A 21,878-nucleotide genomic window follows, 5' to 3' on the forward strand; every position below is an offset into this window, starting at 1 on the left:
AACATTACGTCTTAACCCCTCTCAACAAGTTAAAAACCTGGGTGGTTTTATTCCACATATTGAAAATGTTATAAAAACTGGATTTTACTACTTAAAGAACATAGCCAGAGTCAGTCCGTTCCTCTCAAGTTTAATTTTATGGCTGATATTTTTAAAAGGAGGCTCAAGACCCACCTTTTTAGTTTAGCGTTTGGCTGATTTTATTTTATTTATTTTTCTGTATCTCTTACTTGTTAATTTTATTTCACTTATTTATTGATTGACCTTTATTTTATCCAGATTTGATATTTTTATGTATTTTACCTGCTAATTTTCCTTCACTCATTTATGGTTTTATTTTTATTTCCATTCGGATTTTACTTAATTTTTTGTATTTCTTACTTGTTAATTTTACTCTTTTATTTATTTGTATCCTATCCTGTTTTAGCTCCAGTGTTCCTCACTGGGGACTGTACATGTTGGGGGCTGTGTTTGGCTCTGGCTGTGGGGTTGCCACCATGTTGGGTGTAAATGAACACAAAAGGTCTACACACACGCTTAGTGCATTTTGATCATTTTCTTTCAAAACCACTTCCCAATAATTTTTTGTTTAATTTTAAGTTTAAACCTTAGAAGGAGCAGATTTTTGTGTGGACTTTTTAGTGGGCCTCTGTACTGTAAATAGCTACACTGACATCTAGTGACGCAGAATGCAACAGCAAAGACAATTCAAAGATTTATTTATGAGAATGAAATGTAAACATCAAATATTAAAGTGTTTGGTATTTTTTTTTTTGAAGGAATCTTGATTTATTTAAAATGATATATTAATTGTATTTGGGGAAAAACGCAGAAAGCTGTTACAACAAAAAAAAAGTTACTATTGTTAATATTTACAAAAAAATTGTTATATGTTACATATTACTTTTACATCCCCAAAACATGAAAATAGAATAAAATTATCATAAGCAACATGAAACACATTAACATCACTCAAACCTCTTCCCTTCTGTTACTTCTGTTAACAATGACTTTTCATGGTTGACATCTTTCCAATGTGTGAATAATAAATTATAGTCCTCTGAACCATATAGATGTTTGATTTTCACTTTAGGGTTACAATCTTTTTCTAGATGGAGTGATAACTACCTGAACAGTCAACAGTTTCATTTCTCAAGAAACCTAATCACACGTTTCTTATTAAGATTATGTTTTCTTTCTGGGGTTCTTCACTATGATATATACTATACTATAATAATCTCTTATTTACAGCCAGGAATTGTTTTTAATGTATTTGTAACAAAGCAGGTGATTTCACACAAGATGAAATGTACTATTGTTGATGACAGATGACAACAATTAACACAAAATCACATGAGTCCCCCAAAAATCAAGAATTCTACCTTGCGTTCGCCCTTCTTCAATAAATATGTCAACAAAATTGGAATAATATGCTTCATTTGCATTTAAGTCAAATGACTGCATGGGTGCCTTGTTTTTAGTTGTGATATCATCATAAAGAATCAAGAGCCAAACGTCTGTGCCCTTCTTGAAGATTTTCCTTTTCTTTACAGTAGAGCTGAGGTTTAAAGTTGAACTGAGATGATACAATACACGCACATCCACTTCTATGTCATTTAAGAATGTTAAAATTTTACTCAGAAAAATACATTTACAGTTAATTAAGGTTTTAAGTTGGTGACCCTGGAATGAATTTGTTCTATTTTCATTATTTGAAATGGGAGATATTATTTCAAAATCTGAACAATTTGTTACAGTGTTCCATTTTGAAGCCTGCTGCACAGTGGGGTTATCCGCTCAGCACAGAGTCATTTGAAATAGTTTGTTCAGCAGGCAGCTCGCTGAAATCACTGAAAATCAAATATACAATAGATTCTCGCAGTAATTACTTAGAACAAAATTAATTGCTAGTCAATCTGGTGTCCACTGGTTGTGTTATTACTTTAGCTATTGCTAAATGCTATCTTGGTTGACAGTTCAGCAGCGCCAAACACGGCCATGCATTCCAACCTTTTTTGCTCGGTCCTGGCAGCTATTGGAAACTGGCTATGTCCTTTTACCTTGTGATACCACGTGGTAAACTTGGAAACGCACCTAAAAAAAAAACTCAGCTCGCGTTTGGAAGCAAGTTCGTAAGTAAGTTCATAAGTAAGTAACTGCAGCATTAGGCTGGTAGGATTACATTTTCCATGATTCTTAGACAATGAAGCAGGAAGTAGTCTAGTTCCAGTATAACATAAACATGGGAAGTCAAATGCGGATGAAAATGAGAATGCAAACGTGAATGTGAAAGTAAATAAGGAATATAACATAATTCCTTTTTATTGGTTTATGAATTGCTGTGACAACTGTGTGATTGACATACACATAGCCTAAACCATTAGCTTGCTGACTTATTTGCTGTGGCATATTCTTCGTTTGTAACGTCACAAAGTCTATCACCACACAATGACACGAATCATCATGTTTTCACCGCAACAACGACAAAAGTCATTCACTACTGTCTCTCTTCGAGTAGCCATGTTTAATTTCCTCCGTATCCGCCCATCGCTACTACTGTTTACTCACGGACTTACATTTGAATATAATATTTTTCATGTGTACATCCGTGTGTTGTCCTGCTTTTATGACATGAGCTCCGCCCTTCGCTGATCGTATCCTCTCACTGTCTGTTTAGTAATGTTTGCCTCGCCTCAGTAGTGTGCTTGATGCCGACACTGACCAGACTCAGCCGCTGGTTTCAGCGATGAGTCGGTTTTTCAGGCTAGCGTAAAAGTGGTACAAAACAATGGGGCTGGTAAAATTTGCTCAAAATGGTTTATCACCTTGTGAGGCGAAAAAAATCAAACATGTTATAGGCTATTTTCATTTCAGGCAGAAAACATCCTGAAAATTATGCGCACATAAGGATCTAGCTCAAGCTTCCCCAATCCTGGTGCTCGAGGGCCGGAGTCCTGCAGGTTTTAGATATTGATGATAGACCCGATTCTAACGATAAGGATCGTTATCAGGCTTCTTGCTGATGAGCTGGTTATAGGAATTAGGTGTGTTAGCGTACGGAAACCTCTAAAACCTGCAGGACTCCGGCCCTCGAGGACCAGGATTGGCCAAGTCTAATCTAGCTGTTGAGCAAGCGGTCTCAAATTAGCTCCAGTGCACAGCAGACTTCAAAGCTGTACTCTAATTTGGAATCTCCGCAGCTGAATTTTTTTTTTACGATACTGACAAGGCAAAAGGAGTTTAGATTCCTCTGTATCAAATCCCAAACTGCAAAAGAGTACTAAATATGGGTCCTCACTGAGCTCTTCAAATTTCTGGCTCATTCTTATAGGTCATTGGATCAAGTGGAATGGCTGTCTGTAGGATGTCAAACTCCATCTGGTTATTGTCCATGTCCAGAACACACATGACATTGTGACTCCCAGATGTCATGGTGGCAGCGTCGTTGAACATATTCTGGAAGTTCACAGAACTCCTTCTCTCCTCTGCTCTTTCCTTACCGACAATGCGAGAGGAGTCAAAGATGTCTTCTTCTTCTTCTTCCCCACAGCTCAGCGCTACCTCGTTCTCATAGCAGAAGGTACTGACAGAACAAGGGATCATTCTTTTTGAAGACACATATGCAGAAATGGGAGAAACCACAGAGGAAGTCCGACTCGTGGTCTCGTCCAGCTCTTTGGCGCTCAAGATGGGTGTCGTCGGCACTTCGTAAGTCTTTTCGAAGCGTGCGTAATCCACCTTATAGCAGTTGCGGTCCTCATAAATGACAGGCTCAAACCTGTGGCCCCAGAAGATCTCCCTGGAAAGGTAAGAACTACGGAACTGGGTGGTCATGGCCGTGGCCTCCACCATCCCTTCCAGGATCACGACAATCTCAAATTCATCCGTCTCCAGGTCAACTCGGCTTACAGTATACAAGGGACTGTCTTTGTCTATCTCATGGACTATAACCAGCGGGGATACGAGAAACAACCTGTCCGTGCCCTCATCGTAGCCCACATTGAGGTCCATCTGCTCCAACGGGATGAATTCTCCTTCTGCTGTGACGTAGGAACGTATGAGCTGCGCCCGGACGTGAGCCTCCACGATGTGGCTCTTACGCAAGTTCCCCACTCTCCACATGAGGCACAGCTTGCCGTCGCGAAGGGCAATGACCGCATTTTTGGAGAACACGAGCGTTTGGTTTCTTTTCTTTGGGCGTGCCATCTTGGCCATAATGGTGCCAATCATGAAAGAGTCAATGATGCAGCCCACAATGGACTGAACCACCACTGTTATGACAGCCACGGGACACTCCTCAGTGATGCAGCGCCAGCCATAGCCAATGGTAGTCTGTGTCTCCATGGAAAACAAAAGAGCACCGACAAACCCCTGGACATGGAGGATGCAAGGCATTCTTTTTGTCTGGCCCGCTGTAGCGTGTCCAGAACTGGGTGAATACAGCCCACTAGCTGCTAGCTCTTCACCCTTTGCCGTGAGGTGCTCCTCAAAGTCCCCATGGGAGAGGGAGACGCTGTAAAAGATGATGCCAAAGAAAAGCCAGGAGATGATGAAGCTGGCGCAGAATATAAACAGCAAGTATCTCCAACGGATGTCCACACACGTGGTGAAGATGTCTGCTAGGTAGCGCTGCCTCTTTTCCTCCATGTTACTGAAAACAACATTGCATTGTCCGTTCTTCTTTACAAAGCGGCTCCGTACCTGGCTGGAGCCCCTCGTCAGAACTCTCCCGTTGTAGTTGTTCATCCCTCCTTGCGCCCGTGTGCGTGTGGCGGGGACAGCAGCGGAGGCTCCTGACCGCCTCCTCTTCCTCCGCTCGCCGTCGAGTTTTGTCTCACAGGCCGAGTGCGAGAGGGCGTCGGAGGAAGTGTGACCGTTGTTGAGATCCAAGCTGCAGATCTTTAGACGCTCTTCCTCCAGTAAGTTGTTTGATACAATGCTGTACCTGTGAGGCAAACATGGGGGTCAAGGCTAATGTACCAGCCACAATTGAGTAAACCATGTTGACTCATTTTTGTTAGCCACTTACAGACATGCAGGAGGGTCATGAAATCAACAAGAATTTGTATACTTTAATTTAAAATGACAAGTGTGTAGTACCTCAGGATTTATTTATTATGTGAGTAGAGTCTTCCTAAGCTTCATTGAGATACGTAGGAGGTGTGTCAGAAAGGTTCCAGGACTGGTGTCAGAAAAGTAGATTTTCAAATCCAAACTACAAACTTTCCAGGTAAGAGTGGTAGCAGGACAACTCGTGGCCTGCTCGCATTAAGCGTCTGACAGTTCCTGGCCAAGACCATGGCCGTGCTGGAGCAACCTCCCTACTTAGATGACCTGGATCGTGTGAATGTTTCCTCCTTTCCTAAACTCAAGTAGTTTTTCAACAGTGCTGAAAACTTGGAGGACATCAAGATAGTCTTAAATGACAATGGAATTCCAGAAGAATCCTTCCAGGAGTCCACAATGTCATAGAAGAGAAGGCTGGGAAAGAGGAAAACCCTTCTGTCCTTTGGATTTTGGATTTTTATCTTTTTTGATACCAGTCCTGAAACTGTTCTGACATCTCCCACATTTTGCATTAGAAATATGTAATGAGATTCCAACCAAAACAAAAATGGCAAAAGAAAAAAAGAAAAAAAAGTGGATACACAGATTAATTCTGCCATCTAGTGGAAGAGCATTTAATTGTTCTACCAGCCACCATGTGTCGTCGTACATAACATGACTACTAACATGACACATTACAACAACAATAATCTGACAAAGACTGAACCAGGGAACTCAACACAAGATAATTGGCAAGACAACAAGGTACACCTCGTCAAGACACGAGTGGCTGAAGGGAGCTGATTGGTTGACACAAGGAACAGGGCTGATGAGAACAGGTGTAAGCAAAAACAAAAAAAAGTCAACAAAAACACAGATGATAACACATTTTTGATTCATGTCAGTTGTATGTGTTGATGTTATGGCAATAGATTTCTTTTTACCTGTAATTTTGTCATCAGGAGCGCAACTACATTTTTAACAGTTGTCTAATTTCTAAGCTTTAGAGGAGACATTTAATTGAAAATCAACTTTTTAATTGTATTTTTTGGGTCTCTGGTGTGTCTGCTCAATTATCAAGTGTGAAATGATACACCAAAGAACAGTACCTACTGCCTTTTTTTATTTATGTGTTTGCACGTGAGTTTTTGATAACTTACATAAAAAGAGCCTTCTTTGCTCGGGGCAGCTATTGTTAACAAACTAATGATAAACAATGTTCATGTATACTGTAGTGTACGTTGTTCCCACGACTCATTTGAGTTAAGTAAATTCACTGAAAAAGACGTATGAAAGATAATTATTGGATGTCATGTATATGCCTATTGCTAATTTAATTAAAAAATCTCAACTACATTTTCTTACCTGAGTATTTCAATTCTAAAAAGTTGTCTCTCCTTTAAATGGATTACCATTTGGGAAGGTGAGTTCAGTTTATCTTCATGGGAGGGATTAGTGTCATGACAGATTATAAGATTATATACTGTACAGTTTGTGTATGAGGCTGAGTCAGTCACAGAGTCCATTTGGAGTTGAATTAACATACATATACACAGAAAGGGATACTTACAGCTATTGTATGTATGTGGAAGTAGTTTGAAGAAGAGAAAAACAAGCTTCAAACTGGCATGTTTTAATGAGTAGTTTGGTGTGAAAGAATGTTCTTACACTGTACAGTAATATAGTTGCCAAGAGAAACCAACCTCATATTTTCTTCAATAAAGTTTAAGTGACATGTCCAAGTGTTCATAACACTTTTATCCATGTACAGGTAGTTTATTAGTTTTGTTAATTAAATATGAAGCACTTTGTTAATCATTCAATACCCCTCCGGATTTGTTGATCTTAATTGAGTTCAGATGAGTAATATCTACCAATGTGAATAATCCATTCTTTTACCGGCAATTGAATTAGGAGCCACGTAAAAAAAAAAAAAACTAATGAGATACAGCCAACTGATATTGAGACACGCATACATAAAACAATTTTTCATGATCAAGATATGATTTGTGTTCTCATAACAAGTGCTAGATGAGGAGGAGAACTCTGTGTAGGACAGTACAGGATGGCCTTTGTGAGAATCTGCTTGCTGTAAATATCCTTAAGCGCCTGACTCACACTGTATAGGTGTCCAGTTAACAATCATATTCTTAAAAAAAACAACTTTTGATTACAAGACTGGCAAATGACATTATGCTGACGTGCTTACATGACATGCATTAATATATGTATTTTCTAGTTTTATATTGGTAGGTTGATCATCCAAGTAACAAGTCCTGTTTTTTATGCAAGGCTGGGACACATACTATAGTCGATTAATGAAGAGAAAGAAAAATCATATGGTCAAAAGAAGATGCCTTGATTGTTAAACACTAAATAAAAAGGTTGTGGCCTGCCTAATACTGCATCATTGCTGATGTCTGGGTTCATCTACCTCCAAAACCGAACCAATCTGTGACACCATTCAAACAGTCCCACACAGAAGACTGCCTCCATCACCTGTGGGACCTACTTGTTCCCATGGCAACAATAATCCCTCATTTGAGGTTTAGGTAGGAGGCCAGAGTCTGAGAACTCCCACAGATCAGGCGTCCAACATGCAGGCAATACTCGGGCCTCTGAGAAGACCACTGCAGAAGAACAGAAGCAGATGAGCACATACACTCTAAAAACAGTTGGGTTAAAAATGGACCGATCCTCTACTTGGGTCAATTTGACCCAACTTTGCATCAAGAAATGGGTCTTTTAGTGTAAAACAATTCATAAATATTGGTCGGACCCTTTACTTGGGTCAAAGAATTGGGTCATTTTGTATAAAACAACCCAGAAAGTTTGGTCAAATTGACCCATAAAGTGGATCGGTCCATTTTTGATTCATAATTGGGTTATTTTTGACCCAATTGTTTTTAGAGTGTGGAGTATGTGATGGACGGTCACACTGTCCATTTGGAATTTAAATAAATCTGTCATGTTTAGAATCTGTTTTCCTTGTGTGTCTTCCTTGTCTTGTTAAGTGTGATCCTGCCCTTCCACGTGTTATCCAATCAGTGCCCTCAGCCACTTGTGTCTTGCCCAGGTGTGTCGTTAGTGTTTGTGTATTTAGTCTCCTGTCTCCCCCCTGTCTGTGTGGGTTCATTGTTTTCCCCACCATGTCATGCTGCTGGTTGTTTCTGTGGCATTTCACCATGTCATGCTGCTTGTTTTTTCCTTGTTGTTCCTCCCCATGTTTTGGTTTATCTTGCAATTTAGATGATCACCTTTTGTTTGAAGTAAATCCCTTTTTTGATTGCAACCACTGCCTCCTCGCCCTGTCTTCCCGCATTTGGGTCCTCAAACTTTCCCTCCCTGACAAAATCAACAGGAAGAATGACTTCAATCAGGGCATATTTGTTATTCCGGGATGTTTCTAAAACCTAATCTGGTTTTGTCCACGCTATTCACAGGGCAGTCTTATATCATCTCTGTTATATTGGTGATATAAAAATGTGGATTTAGACTTAATCCCTATTTCACTCAGACATGTTTTACAGACATCTGAGACGGGATTATCCTGTCGCAAGTAGCAGGGTGGGCCCAGTACTGTATATAAGATTGTGTCATTTCATGACACTTCAATGCAACGAAAACATTGTTTAAAAATGCTGAAAGATAACAAGTAGGAAATCAACGCATTAGGAAAGACACATTTAATCCACTGGTTACATACACTCATCAAGATTAACATTACAACAAATTGCACATTAACATAAGGTTCAATACAAGATGTAAACTAATATTCTGCATTTAAAATTAGGCTTTTTTTAAAAGACTGTTATAGAGATAATATTTAACAATATGTTCAGTAGAACTGTATCATAATATTTCAGTCATCATATTTTTTACATGTGAATGTAAAATTCCCACCCAACAGTATGAGAAAATGTTTCTATACTTGTGAAAGGGGCGTTATAATTTTATTATTTAACTACATTTCCTTGATCGACTGTGGGGTTTCAAAAATGTCCAGAATGTTTGATCACACATGACAAAACTTGACTCACCGACATTACCGACTGACTGCTCGTCACAGTCACGAACACTGAGATCAGAAAAGAAGTGATTCTTTCGTGAAGAATAAGATAAGATGCAATAAGTTGCAGAGAATTTTTCTAATGTGGGTTCCACAGCCGTCTTCCGAGATGTGTTATCATTCTATCATCCATCATACCTATTGTCATAAATAGCCATCTCAGATGCATTTGATTCAATTACCAGAGTCATCTATAAAGATGATGTAATGTAGTGTTAATAAAATGATAAATGGTATATTAAAAAAAGAAAGAATGTTGAAATCACCACTGGCATTTCAAACTGATGGATATAGTGTATTGTGTGCATTTACCCCATCCTTTCTTTCAGTTTAAACACATTTTGCATTTAATATTTAACAAATGTTTGTTTTTACATGTTTATATAGGTACAACTTATTTAACTTTTACGTGAAATACATTTGAATTGAATCTTAATTTACTACCAGTTTTTCTGTTTTCCTATAAACCCAAAAATATTTTATCACAAATTAACAAAATTTTATTAAGTCAAAGCTAATTTATTTTTTAAGTATCCATAAACTAGCAGATTTCCATTTAATAAAAAAAATATTAGCACAAATTACTCATCAAAGCGTACAAAGTTACACCAACTGCAAAACGTTAGGTTAGTTTTTGTAAAACTTTTAGTATTGTGTACTTAATCTATTTGATTATTTTGAATGTTCAGGTTTACAGTGTGTGTATTTTTCCTCAACCAATCAGAGTATACACTTCTCTAATTGGTTGAGCAAAAAGCACAATAGTCTCAAGCATGTATTGGATAGGATGGTAGAAGGGAAGGGATTTATTTTCAACACTTTAGATTTGTCAATAATTCATTAAAAATTTAATTATTATTATTTATTATTATTTTTGTAATAATATATTTATATATAATTATTTTTGCACTGTGATAGTGGTGGTAATTAGGGGTGGATTATTAAAATTACTGCATGTTTTTACACATGATTATTGGGTTAAATCGAATGAAGGTCCCGTATTCTGTGTAAAACTAAAACTCTATGATATAGGAAAGATCAAAAGCTAGTTGTAATTTGTCTGACAGGTACACAACAACAACAACAACAGCAGCAGCAGTTCTTGATGGATCTTTATGTTCCTTCTTATTTTACTACCTTCCAGTGTTGTGACCTCTCTTGTGCCAAAGAGAGATTTCCTACTCCTGTCCTGACAACATAAAATTACCATTGTTGACCTGGTCATACTTGACCCAGCATGCTTGATTCTCAAGCTAGTTTTCTGACCTTCTTTATTTATTATAACACTTATAAACTGACTGTTGATCTTCAGCTTTAAGCAGACACATTCAATAATTACAATATTGAATATAACAAGTGATCTCCTGACATTAAAAACTGTGACTATAATTAAAAGATACTCACCTAATTGCGATTTGACAGTTTTAAGTGAACTTCTCTGTAAAACTTCACAAGTCTAGCTTCACTAGCACTTTCCACAGCAACTATCCAACATGTCTCAATGTGTCTGGTGTATGAGCGTTTTTTTCCTTCTTCCTCTCTTTCACTTTCATTTAGCAATTTCCTCTCCAATACTTCATCATTTCTTCCTTTTAATCCGTTATTGTCCTCCTTTGCGGATTGTGTAATCCTGCCACTGAGCGCTCTCCTGTGTGCAGCCTGGTCTGAAACTCCTCTGTCATGCTGCCCTGTGCACAGCATGGAATATACTGTATGTCATGGGAGGGAGAGGAAGAGGGATGATGATGATGATGATGATGATGATGATGATGATGATGATGATGATGATGATGATGATGATGATGATGATGATGATGATGATGCGCTCCAGTATGGACAAATATGTGTCGGTGTAAAATGTCAAGTTTGCATGTTTTCTGTACTCGCAACATGAATGAAAAGGTGCATTTTTATGTTTTTTGGTTTTTTTAATTAAGTCCACAGCCCACAGAGTAAACACAAAATAATACAAAATACTTCCCTCACAGCAAGTGTCCATGGTTTGTTGAAGCTTTCAAGCTGTGCAGCTTTCAATTCTTTTCTGCTTTTGTGCTGCAATGGACTCCCACTCCCGTTCGTGATTATTCCACAATGGATGTCATGAGGGGCCACATGGGAGCGTAACTATTTAGAATTCCACATCATTGACGGTTTTTGAAATAAGCTACTTAAGTTTATGTGATATTAAGAGAAATCCCATGTTTAGAAGAAGGATTGTAAAAAGTATATGATCATTATGAATGCATTTACACAAACAGATGTAGTCAACATCATGCATCCCCTAGCAATGCATATACAATGTTTTTTTTAATTAGAGAAACTAATGCAACCTTGAAATCTAAATGTGTACTGTGTACTGTAATTATCACCCAAAAAATATGAATAAATACATTCAGTAATTAATTTATTAATTTATTCATTCTGACCAGTTTAAATTCCAGATACATTGTAATAAAAGCATACATGACACAAACTAGTTGTGTAGAAAGGAGTCCTCAACCTGCCTAACTTCACCCACAACCTCCTCGTTGTTCCCTCTCCTATCAAGCGTTGATTGGGATCCTTTTTCAACACCACCTCCTCGGAGTAGGGATGTGGGAGTAACTCTACCAAGAGGAGGAACAAGGGGGTGGCAGGAGATGTGTAAACTGTAAATAGCTTCAACACATGAGCGGCGAACACAAAGATACAGTAAAAGCTGGAAAGAGATTCCCGGAAATTGAAAGGAGTGTATGGGGAAGGGGTTGAGCCACATGGATGAATAGATGAACGTGCAGTGTCTTGAAACTTGTTTGATGATGATGAATCCCATGATAATTCAATTCAGAATGTAAATAATATAGACCTTTAGGCATTCAATCCAATGAATATACAGTATATGACTTCAACTGCCTGTTTTGAAAGAGAACATCAGGTCTTAGTGCGAGATGAGAAATTGATGGTCGGGACCCATTGTACAATATGAACAATACTAGATGGGTGAGAAGGATGATGGGGAGACCTGACTCTCTGTATGTATAAATAGAAGCTAATCAGGCCTGGGTGTCAGATTAGTTGCTATAACCTTTAGCTTAGTCTTGGGGTCAGATTTGTCCACTGTATGTCCTGTCTAGAGTACAATTGATGCCCCTGTCTGGATGTTTGTCTTCATCAATTTGTTTTTTTGTTTTGTTTTTTTTAATGAAATGGCATTGATGTGGAAGAACATCCATAGCTGTGTCGCTGTTAGTTAAACTTTGACAATCAAAATTATAGCATTATGTTACATACACACTAGCCACTGCAAATACATTGAGCACAATCACAACTAAGCCATCATCAAACTCTGTAACAATCTTTCAAACGTTAATATATCTATTAATAAGCATTTCCAGTGAGAGTGATGTATTTATTGTATTTATTCCCCCCAAATTTTTTTTGTCACATTATTAAAAAAAACAAAAAAAAAACTGAATTGCTCCAAATTATGTAGATGGCACAGTGACCATCCATCCATCCATCCATCCATTTTCTTAGCCGCTTTTTCCTCACAAGGGTCGCGGGGGGTGCTGGAGCCTATCCCAGCTGGCTTCGGGCAGTAGGCGGGGTACACCCTGAACTGGTTGCCAGCCAATCGCAGGCACAGTTACATGTGTTTTTGTCCAATATTGATGGTTTAGATGATTGCAACATGGCATAGTGTCCGAGAAGTATATGATACAATGTGGGGTACTGCAAGGATACATTTTAGGGCCACTATTGTTTCTTATATATATATATATATATATATATATATATATATATATATATATATATATATATATATATATACATATATATATATATATATATATGAATGATCTTGCTGCAGTATCAAACGCTCTATGTGTAATATTATTTACAGATGATACCAATTTACTTATTTCCAATAGACATTTTTCTGCACTCATCACTGAAGTTAATAATGGCCTTCATGCATTTTCAAAACAGATTCAAATGAATAAATGGGTACTAAATGTGGAAAAATAAATCACATTTTACGATATTTGCAGGTAATAGGAATTATCAGTTGGATTCTGTGAAAGTGCTGATTGATGGGAAGAAATGATCAAAGTTACATCAACAAGATTTTTAGGCATAACAATTGATGAGAAAGTTACTTGGAAAGAGCATATTAGATTTGTTTGCAATAAGGCAACTAAATCTCTGGGAAAATTGGTACGTTTGTACATTCATCTCGTTTTTTTTTAAACATTAAATTATAGTTTGGTTTATCCATATCTCACCTATTGTAATATTGTATGGGCCAGTGCTTTTCCTACAGATCTTCACCAAATTTTATTGCTGCAAAAGCATTTTCCCACTTTAAAAAAATTTAATGTATTGGCTATTTTTTATGTAAATATTCTTCAAATATGTATATTTATTTTCAAATTGAAGTTCATGGTTCAGACTTGCCTCAAAGTTTTCAAAACATTTTATTTGTAATTCTCAAGATATTTGGTCAAGATTTGGTGCTGCAGAAGCTTGACTGGTTGTATATACAGGATTTAATATGTGTGCTGCTATGGAATTATTTTGCTAAAGTAATGTTGGAATGAAGGATTCTTACCATTTGCGTGTTCAAGCCGTTGATTAATAAAACATACCATGAGATCAGTGAATTCAGGCATTTTCTTTACATTTATTCACAAAATCGTGGACAGGAGAAATAGCAGCCACCCGCGCCATCTTGGATTCTCAACTGTGTAGTTTTCAGCTCCGCCTGTGGGTAATATTCTCTTTGTTCCCCAACGTTACCCCCCAGAGTCACATGACTACGCCCCCATTTGTCACAATGATATCTCAATACAATTGGTCAACCATGCCCCTCCCATCTGTCCTGTAGGAGAATCAACACCCTTTAAACATTTGAATTGTCACACAAAACTATACTGAGTAAATCAAAGCAATTTTGTCCAATTCTAAATAGTTATAACTAAATCAAAACAGTTATAATTAAATTGAAACAGAATATTTCTTTCAGTAATAATTCAGTTATGTTAAAGATGTTTGTTGAGGCTATACATAGCATTGATAGTTATTATTATTATTATTTTACTTTTTCAGGAACCTCTATTTCAACAAGTAAATTTAAAAAGTCACCAAATTTTGAAATGCTCTGGTTGAAATTACAGCCCTAATTGTCTTGTTAGGCGGTCGCTTTCGACCCAGTTACAAAACCAAGAATATAAAACAATAGAGTCAAACCACAAGTGCACACGAAAACTAAGTTAGAGAGGGTACAGGGTACACAACCCATTAGGACCACAGAGTCAAACTTCAAAATCTGCCTGTTCAAACGGCTTTTTCTTAATCTCGCTGTCTTTTATTATCGTTGTGTTGTCAATGCTGCGTTCTGCTGTGTAAAGCATATATTATTATTTATTTCGAGTGTCCAAATTAGCGCTATGTAAATTTGATGAATTATTACTACAACTATCTACATGTGTATTTGCCAGACTGTGGCCAATGGTTATATTATACAACACGAGTGGTATGTTTGTACACTGTACAGTGGTTGTGGATCCACATCCGGTTGAACGCTACTCCGCATCCGTACCCTGCCTCAACCACCAAAAGAAAAAAAAAATTGAAGAAAAAAAGTGGAGAATACTGGTATTTCTTGAGGAGCTGGAAAATTCACTTAAATGTGTCTCTTTTTCATGTGTGTCTCTTTCCCTTTTAAATGAAAGGGTAGCAAGAAATAAAGGCCCAGAGTCCCACATCAAAGAACAGTTTCATAATAAAAAATATTACATAAATTATATTAAATAGAAATACTATTAGCAACTCAAAGAACAGAAGTTTTTTGTCCTCAAAGTACGGTTGATGTATTGAAGTAGACGTCGCATCGTACAGTTTGCATCAATTTTGTATGCAAGAAACAGTAAACAATAAAGTGCTCTTCAAAATAAACCCACACCTTAATGTAAATGAAAAATAAATTGGTATTTTCACATACAAACCTGATTAAAATGTTCTCTACAGAAATACCAAATACGTATTCAATTGCAATAAACTAGTGAAGAACACTGTGTAAATTGACTATTTTCAAAATGAAAACAGGAAACCGTCTAGTTCCTTAATGTAACTTAACTGGACAGTCGCCTTCTGCTACGTGAGCCGTCAGCCACGTCACCTCCTATTGCAACGATTTTCATTCCAGACAACTGTAGAGAATTTGTGAGCAGGAGTTAACCAGTGTACGTTTTAGTTTTCTTTTGTTTATGAATCGACACACAAATTGACCAAGTGTGTTAACAGCGAGTAGCATTTAGCTTTTTGTTGTTTTTGTTTTTGGTAGCCTTTAGGCTCGCTCCTCGCTGCATTTGCTCGTCGGCCCATTGACCAAAAATATTTAACAAACGTGGAACAAAATGAACGTGTTTCGCCTGGCTGGTGATACGTCGCATCTGGTGGCCATCATAATTCTCTTATTAAAGATACACAAATCCAAATCATGTGCAGGTAGGTAGACCTTTTTCCCCCCATGTTTGCACTTTAGCCTATTGTGCACCCTTGCCAGGTGACATTGATTGATTTGAAATCAGGTCATGCATTTACACTACATGTTCGAACATCGCGGAATATTATATCAATCACAAGTTTTAACGGAGGAATTTGAATTATAAGGCTATAAGAGTGGGAGCTACGTGGCAGTTAGCATAGTGACCTGCTTCCTGTTCCATTTATGACACTCATACACTGCTGTCTATGCTTTGTCTTCCACACAACGTTTATAAAGATCCCATTGATATCTTGAGCTGTAGTATTACGCATCAAGGGTCAGAGCAGGACAAACAAACCGAATGAAATCCCTGCAACTTTGTTCAGAGCTCTCCAGTATCAAAGATCGCTTTTAAGCCACAACTTGCTTTTCCAAAACAAGGAGATGAAGACCAAAATTGACAGCATGAATCGACCAATACATTTCCTGGTTCAATTCGAATACAGTCCTCTTCATAATGCTGATCATATTTTGTCTTTTGTCCCATTAGAATAGTAAAAAGTCAAACAGGATGTTCTAAGTGGGTCCTTTGAGAGAATAAAGATATAGACTGGATGAGTCACAGAAAGGAAAATAATTAGACATCCTTGGAAGTTAAAAACAAACCCCTATTGTGACACCCCCCCCCCCCATCTCTTTATAAGTGAACATAAAGTGCAAAAAGTAAAGGTTCATCATGAAATTTCCCCCGAAAACCCAAATATCGCAACCTTTTCATGAGCAGCGTATGCAGAATGTCCACTAAATCCTACAAAACACAACATTGTATTTCTGCTATATTTTAACCACTCTCATTGTGTTTGTGTTTGTAGGCATCTCTGGGAAGTCTCAGGTGCTGTTTGCGCTTGTCTTCACCACCAGATACCTTGACTTATTCACCATATTCATTTCTCCTTACAACACAGTCATGAAGGTAACTAGACTAAGCTAAATTGATTCGCCACTGGCATACAAAGTTACAAAAAGGAAACTAACTGCAAACAAGCCATATTCCTTGCAGTATCATAAAACAGTGAAAACTAGTGGAAATTTTGACGTTGTAATCATGGAGATACATGAGCTATGGATGAAAACATGGTAATCATTAACGTTATTGTTCATTCCTCGTATCACTAGCCATACTTAATTTTTAATCGTGTAAGATTAGCACCCCCCCCCCCCCCCTTTTTTTTGTATGTGTATGCATTTATTTTCTATACTGTTGATCTTCATTAGGATTAGCTGATTTTGGGTGTGTCGAAATTATGCTCATGTCATATTTCTAGCAGGGAGCACCAAAATGGTACCTGTAGCCACCAGGCAGCTCCCAAATGATAACAAGAGCAGCCTGCGGACCTGTTCCAAAAAATAGGTCATCAGGAATTGGACATTGTGTTTTTTTAGGAATGTGAAGTGATAATTTGATCATGTAAAGCACAAAGATTTGCAAAAATGAAATGTTGCAGCATGTCTCACCTCCAACGCCTTATGGTATAATAGTGTACCAAACTGGTAGTCCTTTGCATTAATCAGTAATCATCAAGAATTATCTCTCAGTTTCCAAAAGGTTGGAAACACCTGATTTAGAGTCAACAGTAAACCCAACATTCATGTTTTTGGAAGTTGAAAGGAAGTGTTATCGAAAATGGATAGATGAGTAAACAAAAATTAAAGTTAAAAAATTGGGGAAAAACTGGAGGAGTTTGCAGAAAAGTTCCTTTGACATCATTCATTGTAATAGAAGTTCCACTCTGCCATCAGGTGGTGTTTTTGGCGCTGTCCTACGCTACCGTGTACATGATCTACGTGCGGTTCAGGAACAATTACGACTCTGAGAATGATACGTTCCGTGTGGAGTTCCTGTTGGTGCCAGTTATTGGTCTTTCTTTACTGGAGAACTATGCATTCACGCCCATGGAGGTAAACAAGCTTTTATTCTATAGTGTGACATTCGTGTAAGTTGTAAGTCATACATCTATGTTGAATTCCTCTACCCAGGTCCTTTGGACCTTCTCGATCTTCTTGGAGTCTGTGGCCATAATGCCGCAGCTTTTCATGATTACCAAGACGGGCGAGGCCGAGTCCATCACCACCCACTACTTGTTCTTCCTCGGCCTGTACAGAGCCCTTTACATCGGCAACTGGGTGTGGCGCTACCACACAGAGGGCTTCTTTGATCATATCGCTGTGGTGGCTGGCATAGTGCAGACCATTTTCTACTGTGACTTCTTCTACCTTTATGTCACAAGAGGTGAGCTCAAACTTTTACAGCAGTGAAATTATATTGTAAATTTGATAGGAGAGGAGAGAATTATCTTCTGTCATAGTACAAGTGACTTAATTGATCATTTTTAGTATCACGTACGCTCGTACAGTATTAACAGGGTGTCCATAAAGTATGGATACATGGGTAAAGGGGCCGGCGTGGCTGTGGTAGCGCGGTCGTCTCGCAACCCAGAGGTTGTGGGTTCGATCCAATGCCATTGTGACCACGCCAAAATATCCTTGAGCAAGATACTGCACCCCCGGTTGCTCCTGATGCTGCATCATGAGTAGCTGAATGTAAAGCGCTTTGAGAGCCTTGTAAGGTGGAAAAGCGCTAAATGAAGTACCATTAATAAAAACATACTTCTTAAAACAAAGCAACTTTATTCAATTATAGATAAATAACATTTCCAACATGAGTTCCATCATTTTGAATGTATAATTGGATGCAGTTTGCAAAATTCAGGTGACCTCGATGGGATAGGTTTGATTTCAGCACATTGACTGGTAATGCGTTCTCTTGTGGTTTAAATCTGTCATCTTCATAAAGTACACCTGATGTTTGCAAAGTGCATCAAATTATGCATCGGAAAATGCTGACAACTGTTCCTAAAAATATGAATTACCTCAGTTGCTTGGCAAAAGTCAAAAAGGCATTGCAAACACTTCCATAGCTCTTGTATTCAATTAGAGTTCCAAGTAGTGTAACGTTGTACATCTAACTCGGTGTAGCAACCACTAATTAGTACAGGCTCGACTAGTTTGCTGTCACAGAGCTCAACTCAAAAACACTGAGTAAACCCTTGCAGTGCAGCTCAAAATGACTGCGTACTACATCCACAAATAATGCTTTGTTTGTACATTTCGGAATTTGACCAATTATTTGGGCAAAGTGGGCTTCTAAAAGTCACACAAAAACTCTTAATTGGTCTTTAAAGTTAAGACTGTTTCATTGTGTTAATATTTGACTAGCACCAGTACTTGCCGGTAATTTATTTCCACACCTATGGCATTGTTGAATGGATTAGGTGTTCATTTTAAAACAATGTACACAGACCTTTAAACTTCCTATTCAGTCCAGCTTTTGAAGTTCCGCATTTCAGCTTGTATTTGCTATACAAAAACAACACAACCTTTAAATCCCCTTTTGCAAGACCAAGTCAAGTGAAAGGCCCACAAAAAAAGCAAGTGACAGTGTGTAGCGTTTGCTGTGGGCTCACATGCTAAGCAGGAGTGAATTATTGTTGGGGGGGCGGTTTAATCCCTGGTTTGTATTTTCTTTGCAGTGCTAAAAGGAAGAGGAAAAATGAGCCTGCCGATGCCTGTCTAGTCGCTAGTTGGAGCACAGAGACCACACACCCCTCAACTGTACGTCTTTAACTGTGGGACAGACGAGCCGACATTCCGTCGACCAAAACAAGTGCTTTACTTCAAATTTAGTTCCTGCCTGGCTGGTACTTCTTATCTGTGTCTTAAGTATGTATACATTATTTGATGTGTTATGTTTCCGTGTTTTTCACTTTTGTAAGATGCAAACATGACACTGAAAATGTATCTGATGTTTTTACATGCAGCCTAAATTTGGGCACCTTTACAACACTATATGAACAGGTTTTCTTTAATAATAGATGCTAAGGCCGCAGAGAAAAATGAATGCAGATTCCTACATTTTATTTAATATGAACTGACGAACTGTAGACTCAAAACTGTTTGTCAGATCCATAGTTTGTCTGAAATCTACACGAGTGCTTACAGTTTGAAATGTTCAAATGTTTTGCAATTATCACAAACATTACATTGTATGTAAAAGTGTATTTGTTGATAGAGTATAAAGTGCCTTCTTTCATTTGGAGTTATTGGACACCTTTGCAATACTTTACCTGTCCCCCCTTACTGCCAAGGATGTGACCTTTTTGTATTTTTCCTTGTTTGTTTTCTCGGGGTAATGTATTTCTTCATGGGAGTAAAAGGGCTAACAATTTTTGAAAGAACATAAGCCAAAAATGAGACGTACAAATATAAATTCAGTCCGGTGCAAGCTATCGTTTTAGCTTGTCAGGATTTTTTGTTACTTTAAATGTTTTTCTCCCTAAATTAAATTGCACATCATTTATTAACATTGCCTTTACTGTGATTTGTGAACACTTTAATTGCAATTATGTGATGGGCCGGCACCTCATGTGGTCTGTTGATGATGTGAAAAGTTTTTTTTCTTCCATTAGCAATGTGTGTTTTATAAGACAACCGAGCCTGGTGTGAAATCACTTCAGTGTAGGAATGTTTGACGGTGCTTGTAGAGCACCTTACTTCCTTCCCTCACTGCACCCCCCACCACTTTTACAGCTGAACTGATGGAAAACGGCGAGGTGACCAGAGCCGCCGCTTTCTCCACCACCTTGGCTTTCTTCAAAGCTTTGCCTTTGTCTTTGCCCGTCTCGGTGATCCCAGCCCCTTCTGCCGCACCTGTTCCAATGGCAGTCAACAACTCGCACCAGAAGAGCCTCTCTGCCCTCCGCCTGGCCTCATCTTCCTCCTTCCGCCGCCTATTTTGTAGCTCTGGCTCTTGCCCCTCAGTTTCGTCATCCTCAGTATGAAGCCACCTTTGTCGCCTTTCTTCCAGAATCCTCTCCTGCGCGTCCCCGATGGCATTCTCGGCCTCCTTGAACATGTCATTGCTGTAGCAAGCGCCTCCATTGTCTGCCACGATCTTGTCGATCTTTCTCAGAAGTTGCTCCACTTGTGAGCATGGGGTCATATTCTCCTCCTCGCTGTTGTCGAAGACATGAAACCCTCCATGGCAGCTGCTGACGAATGCAGACAGCTCATCATTCTGCTCTATAAAGTCTTGAACATGTCTTCCTTGCAGCTGGTCTCCCCACGTGAACAGCACCAATGTAAACCTGGTGGCTGCAGATCCAAATGTTGCCTTGATCCACCCCAGGACATCTCTCTCCTCTTGAGTGAACCTGCCAAGCTTCAGGGTCACTAAGAACACATGGGGTCCGAGGGAGGACAGGGTTACACACCGTCCCACTTCTCTTATGACCTCCTGAGGGGACAGGTCTGTGTGGAAGAACCCTGGCGTGTCAATCACAGAGATGCACCTTCCGCCTGCTGTCCCAGTCTCCTTCATGCAACGTGTGGTGACAGAACAGGGGGAGACATCCACCCTGAAGGCCGGCCTACCCAGAATGGTGTTGCCTGCTGAGCTCCTTCCTGATCCCGTCTTTCCTAGAAGAGCAATCCTTAGCTCAGCCTTGGTTGTGGGCTGAGATGCGTCACATGCTGCAGCTGAAACATGGTATAAAAAAAAAAAAAAGTAACATACATAATTTCCCAGTTACATAAAAATACATTTCAGAATTTCTAGAAAACTCAACGTTCATGGTCCTAGATGACTGTGCTTCACTGGACATACATTTTTTTATTTTTTTTATTAGTATTTTATCATTTCTTTATATTACACAGAATAGTTGAGATCACAGTTTGTGTTATTACAGAGTGAATGATGGCAAATGACAAGACTATCTGCCAACATGAAAATGTCGACATATTAGAAACCTCTTCAGCGTGGTGACGCAGTGAAGTTCCAACACACACATAAACAATGTCGACTCGTAATACTGTATCTTAAGGCAACATTTTTGTTACAATGTCTCAGGTGCGTCTATGTGGCTAGTAACCAAACCTACAATATTTTGTCAATCATCTAACGAATTGTTTAGGGCGTTTTGGGGGGTAATTTTAGCGAATAGCGAAATATGATCATGCAATTTGCAAGCGACATACCTCCAGATGACGAAGCATTTTCAGATGTTGACATTCTGACAGAGAAGATAGCCTACTGTGTTTAACAATCTGGATTATTTTTATAGAGTATAATGATATAAAAATGAAAAAAAAAAGCCTAAAGTATGTCATAATGATTTTCCTTCACCATGCTGCAGAGGCATACATCGCAGCATTCAAGTTTAATTTCATGGCCGTAGT

The 21,878-nt window shown here is 38.5% G+C and overlaps 3 protein-coding genes and 1 long non-coding RNA gene across 5 annotated transcripts; 1 reads left to right on the plus strand and 3 right to left on the minus strand.

Moving 5' to 3' along the window:
• Positions 1–3,103: 3,103 nt before the first annotated feature.
• kcnj4 (potassium inwardly rectifying channel subfamily J member 4) lies at positions 3,104–10,805 on the minus strand. 2 transcript variants are annotated; one of them, XM_077559223.1, is made up of 3 exons: positions 10,520–10,805; positions 7,559–7,676; positions 3,104–4,945 (listed from the first exon to the last, which is right to left on the minus strand). In XM_077559223.1, exons 2-3 carry the CDS (start codon positions 7,585–7,587, stop codon positions 3,307–3,309), a joined length of 1,668 nt encoding a protein of 555 aa, XP_077415349.1. In that variant the 5' UTR covers positions 7,588–7,676; positions 10,520–10,805; the 3' UTR covers positions 3,104–3,306. The 2 variants fall into 2 exon arrangements, with proteins under 2 accessions (XP_077415349.1, XP_077415350.1); XM_077559224.1 differs by lacking the exon at positions 7,559–7,676.
• Positions 10,806–11,502: 697 nt separating this feature from the next.
• On the minus strand, positions 11,503–13,820 carry LOC144042801 (uncharacterized). The gene is made up of 2 exons (XR_013290979.1): positions 13,707–13,820; positions 11,503–11,721 (listed from the first exon to the last, which is right to left on the minus strand). It is a non-coding gene; the product is annotated as an uncharacterized LOC144042801 (long non-coding RNA).
• Positions 13,821–15,248: 1,428 nt separating this feature from the next.
• On the plus strand, positions 15,249–20,005 carry kdelr3 (KDEL endoplasmic reticulum protein retention receptor 3). Its single transcript, XM_077558860.1, has 5 exons — positions 15,249–15,604; positions 16,457–16,557; positions 17,385–17,543; positions 17,622–17,874; positions 19,175–20,005. Exons 1-5 carry the CDS (start codon positions 15,514–15,516, stop codon positions 19,216–19,218), a joined length of 648 nt encoding a protein of 215 aa, XP_077414986.1. The 5' UTR covers positions 15,249–15,513; the 3' UTR covers positions 19,219–20,005.
• Positions 18,253–21,871, minus strand: LOC144044445 (GTPase IMAP family member 7). The gene is made up of 2 exons (XM_077558859.1): positions 21,678–21,871; positions 18,253–21,179 (listed from the first exon to the last, which is right to left on the minus strand). The coding sequence occupies exons 1-2, from the start codon at positions 21,709–21,711 to the stop codon at positions 20,155–20,157; spliced, it is 1,059 nt and encodes a 352-aa protein (XP_077414985.1). The 5' UTR covers positions 21,712–21,871; the 3' UTR covers positions 18,253–20,154.
• Positions 21,872–21,878: the final 7 nt, after the last annotated feature.

Source organism: Vanacampus margaritifer, chromosome 2 (genome assembly GCF_051991255.1).
Source record: "Vanacampus margaritifer isolate UIUO_Vmar chromosome 2, RoL_Vmar_1.0, whole genome shotgun sequence".
NCBI classification, from domain to species: domain Eukaryota; kingdom Metazoa; phylum Chordata; class Actinopteri; order Syngnathiformes; family Syngnathidae; genus Vanacampus; species Vanacampus margaritifer.

Excerpts from the sequence above, each read along its gene's own strand:
- LOC144044445 (XM_077558859.1), bottom strand. The coding sequence starts at position 21,711 with ATGTCAACATCTGAAAATGCTTCGTCATCTGGAG. Across the intron at positions 21,180-21,677 it reads AAATGCTTCGTCATCTGGAG|CTGCAGCATGTGACGCATCT; the intron begins GTATGTCGCTTG and ends ACCATGTTTCAG.
- kdelr3 (XM_077558860.1), top strand. The coding sequence starts at position 15,514 with ATGAACGTGTTTCGCCTGGCTGGTGATACGTCGCATCTGGTGGCCATC. Across the intron at positions 17,544-17,621 it reads ATGCATTCACGCCCATGGAG|GTCCTTTGGACCTTCTCGAT; the intron begins GTAAACAAGCTT and ends TCCTCTACCCAG. Across the intron at positions 17,875-19,174 it reads CTACCTTTATGTCACAAGAG|TGCTAAAAGGAAGAGGAAAA; the intron begins GTGAGCTCAAAC and ends TTTTCTTTGCAG.
- kcnj4 (XM_077559223.1), bottom strand. The coding sequence starts at position 7,587 with ATGAGGGATTATTGTTGCCATGGGAACAA. Across the intron at positions 4,946-7,558 it reads TATTGTTGCCATGGGAACAA|GTACAGCATTGTATCAAACA; the intron begins GTAGGTCCCACA and ends TTTGCCTCACAG.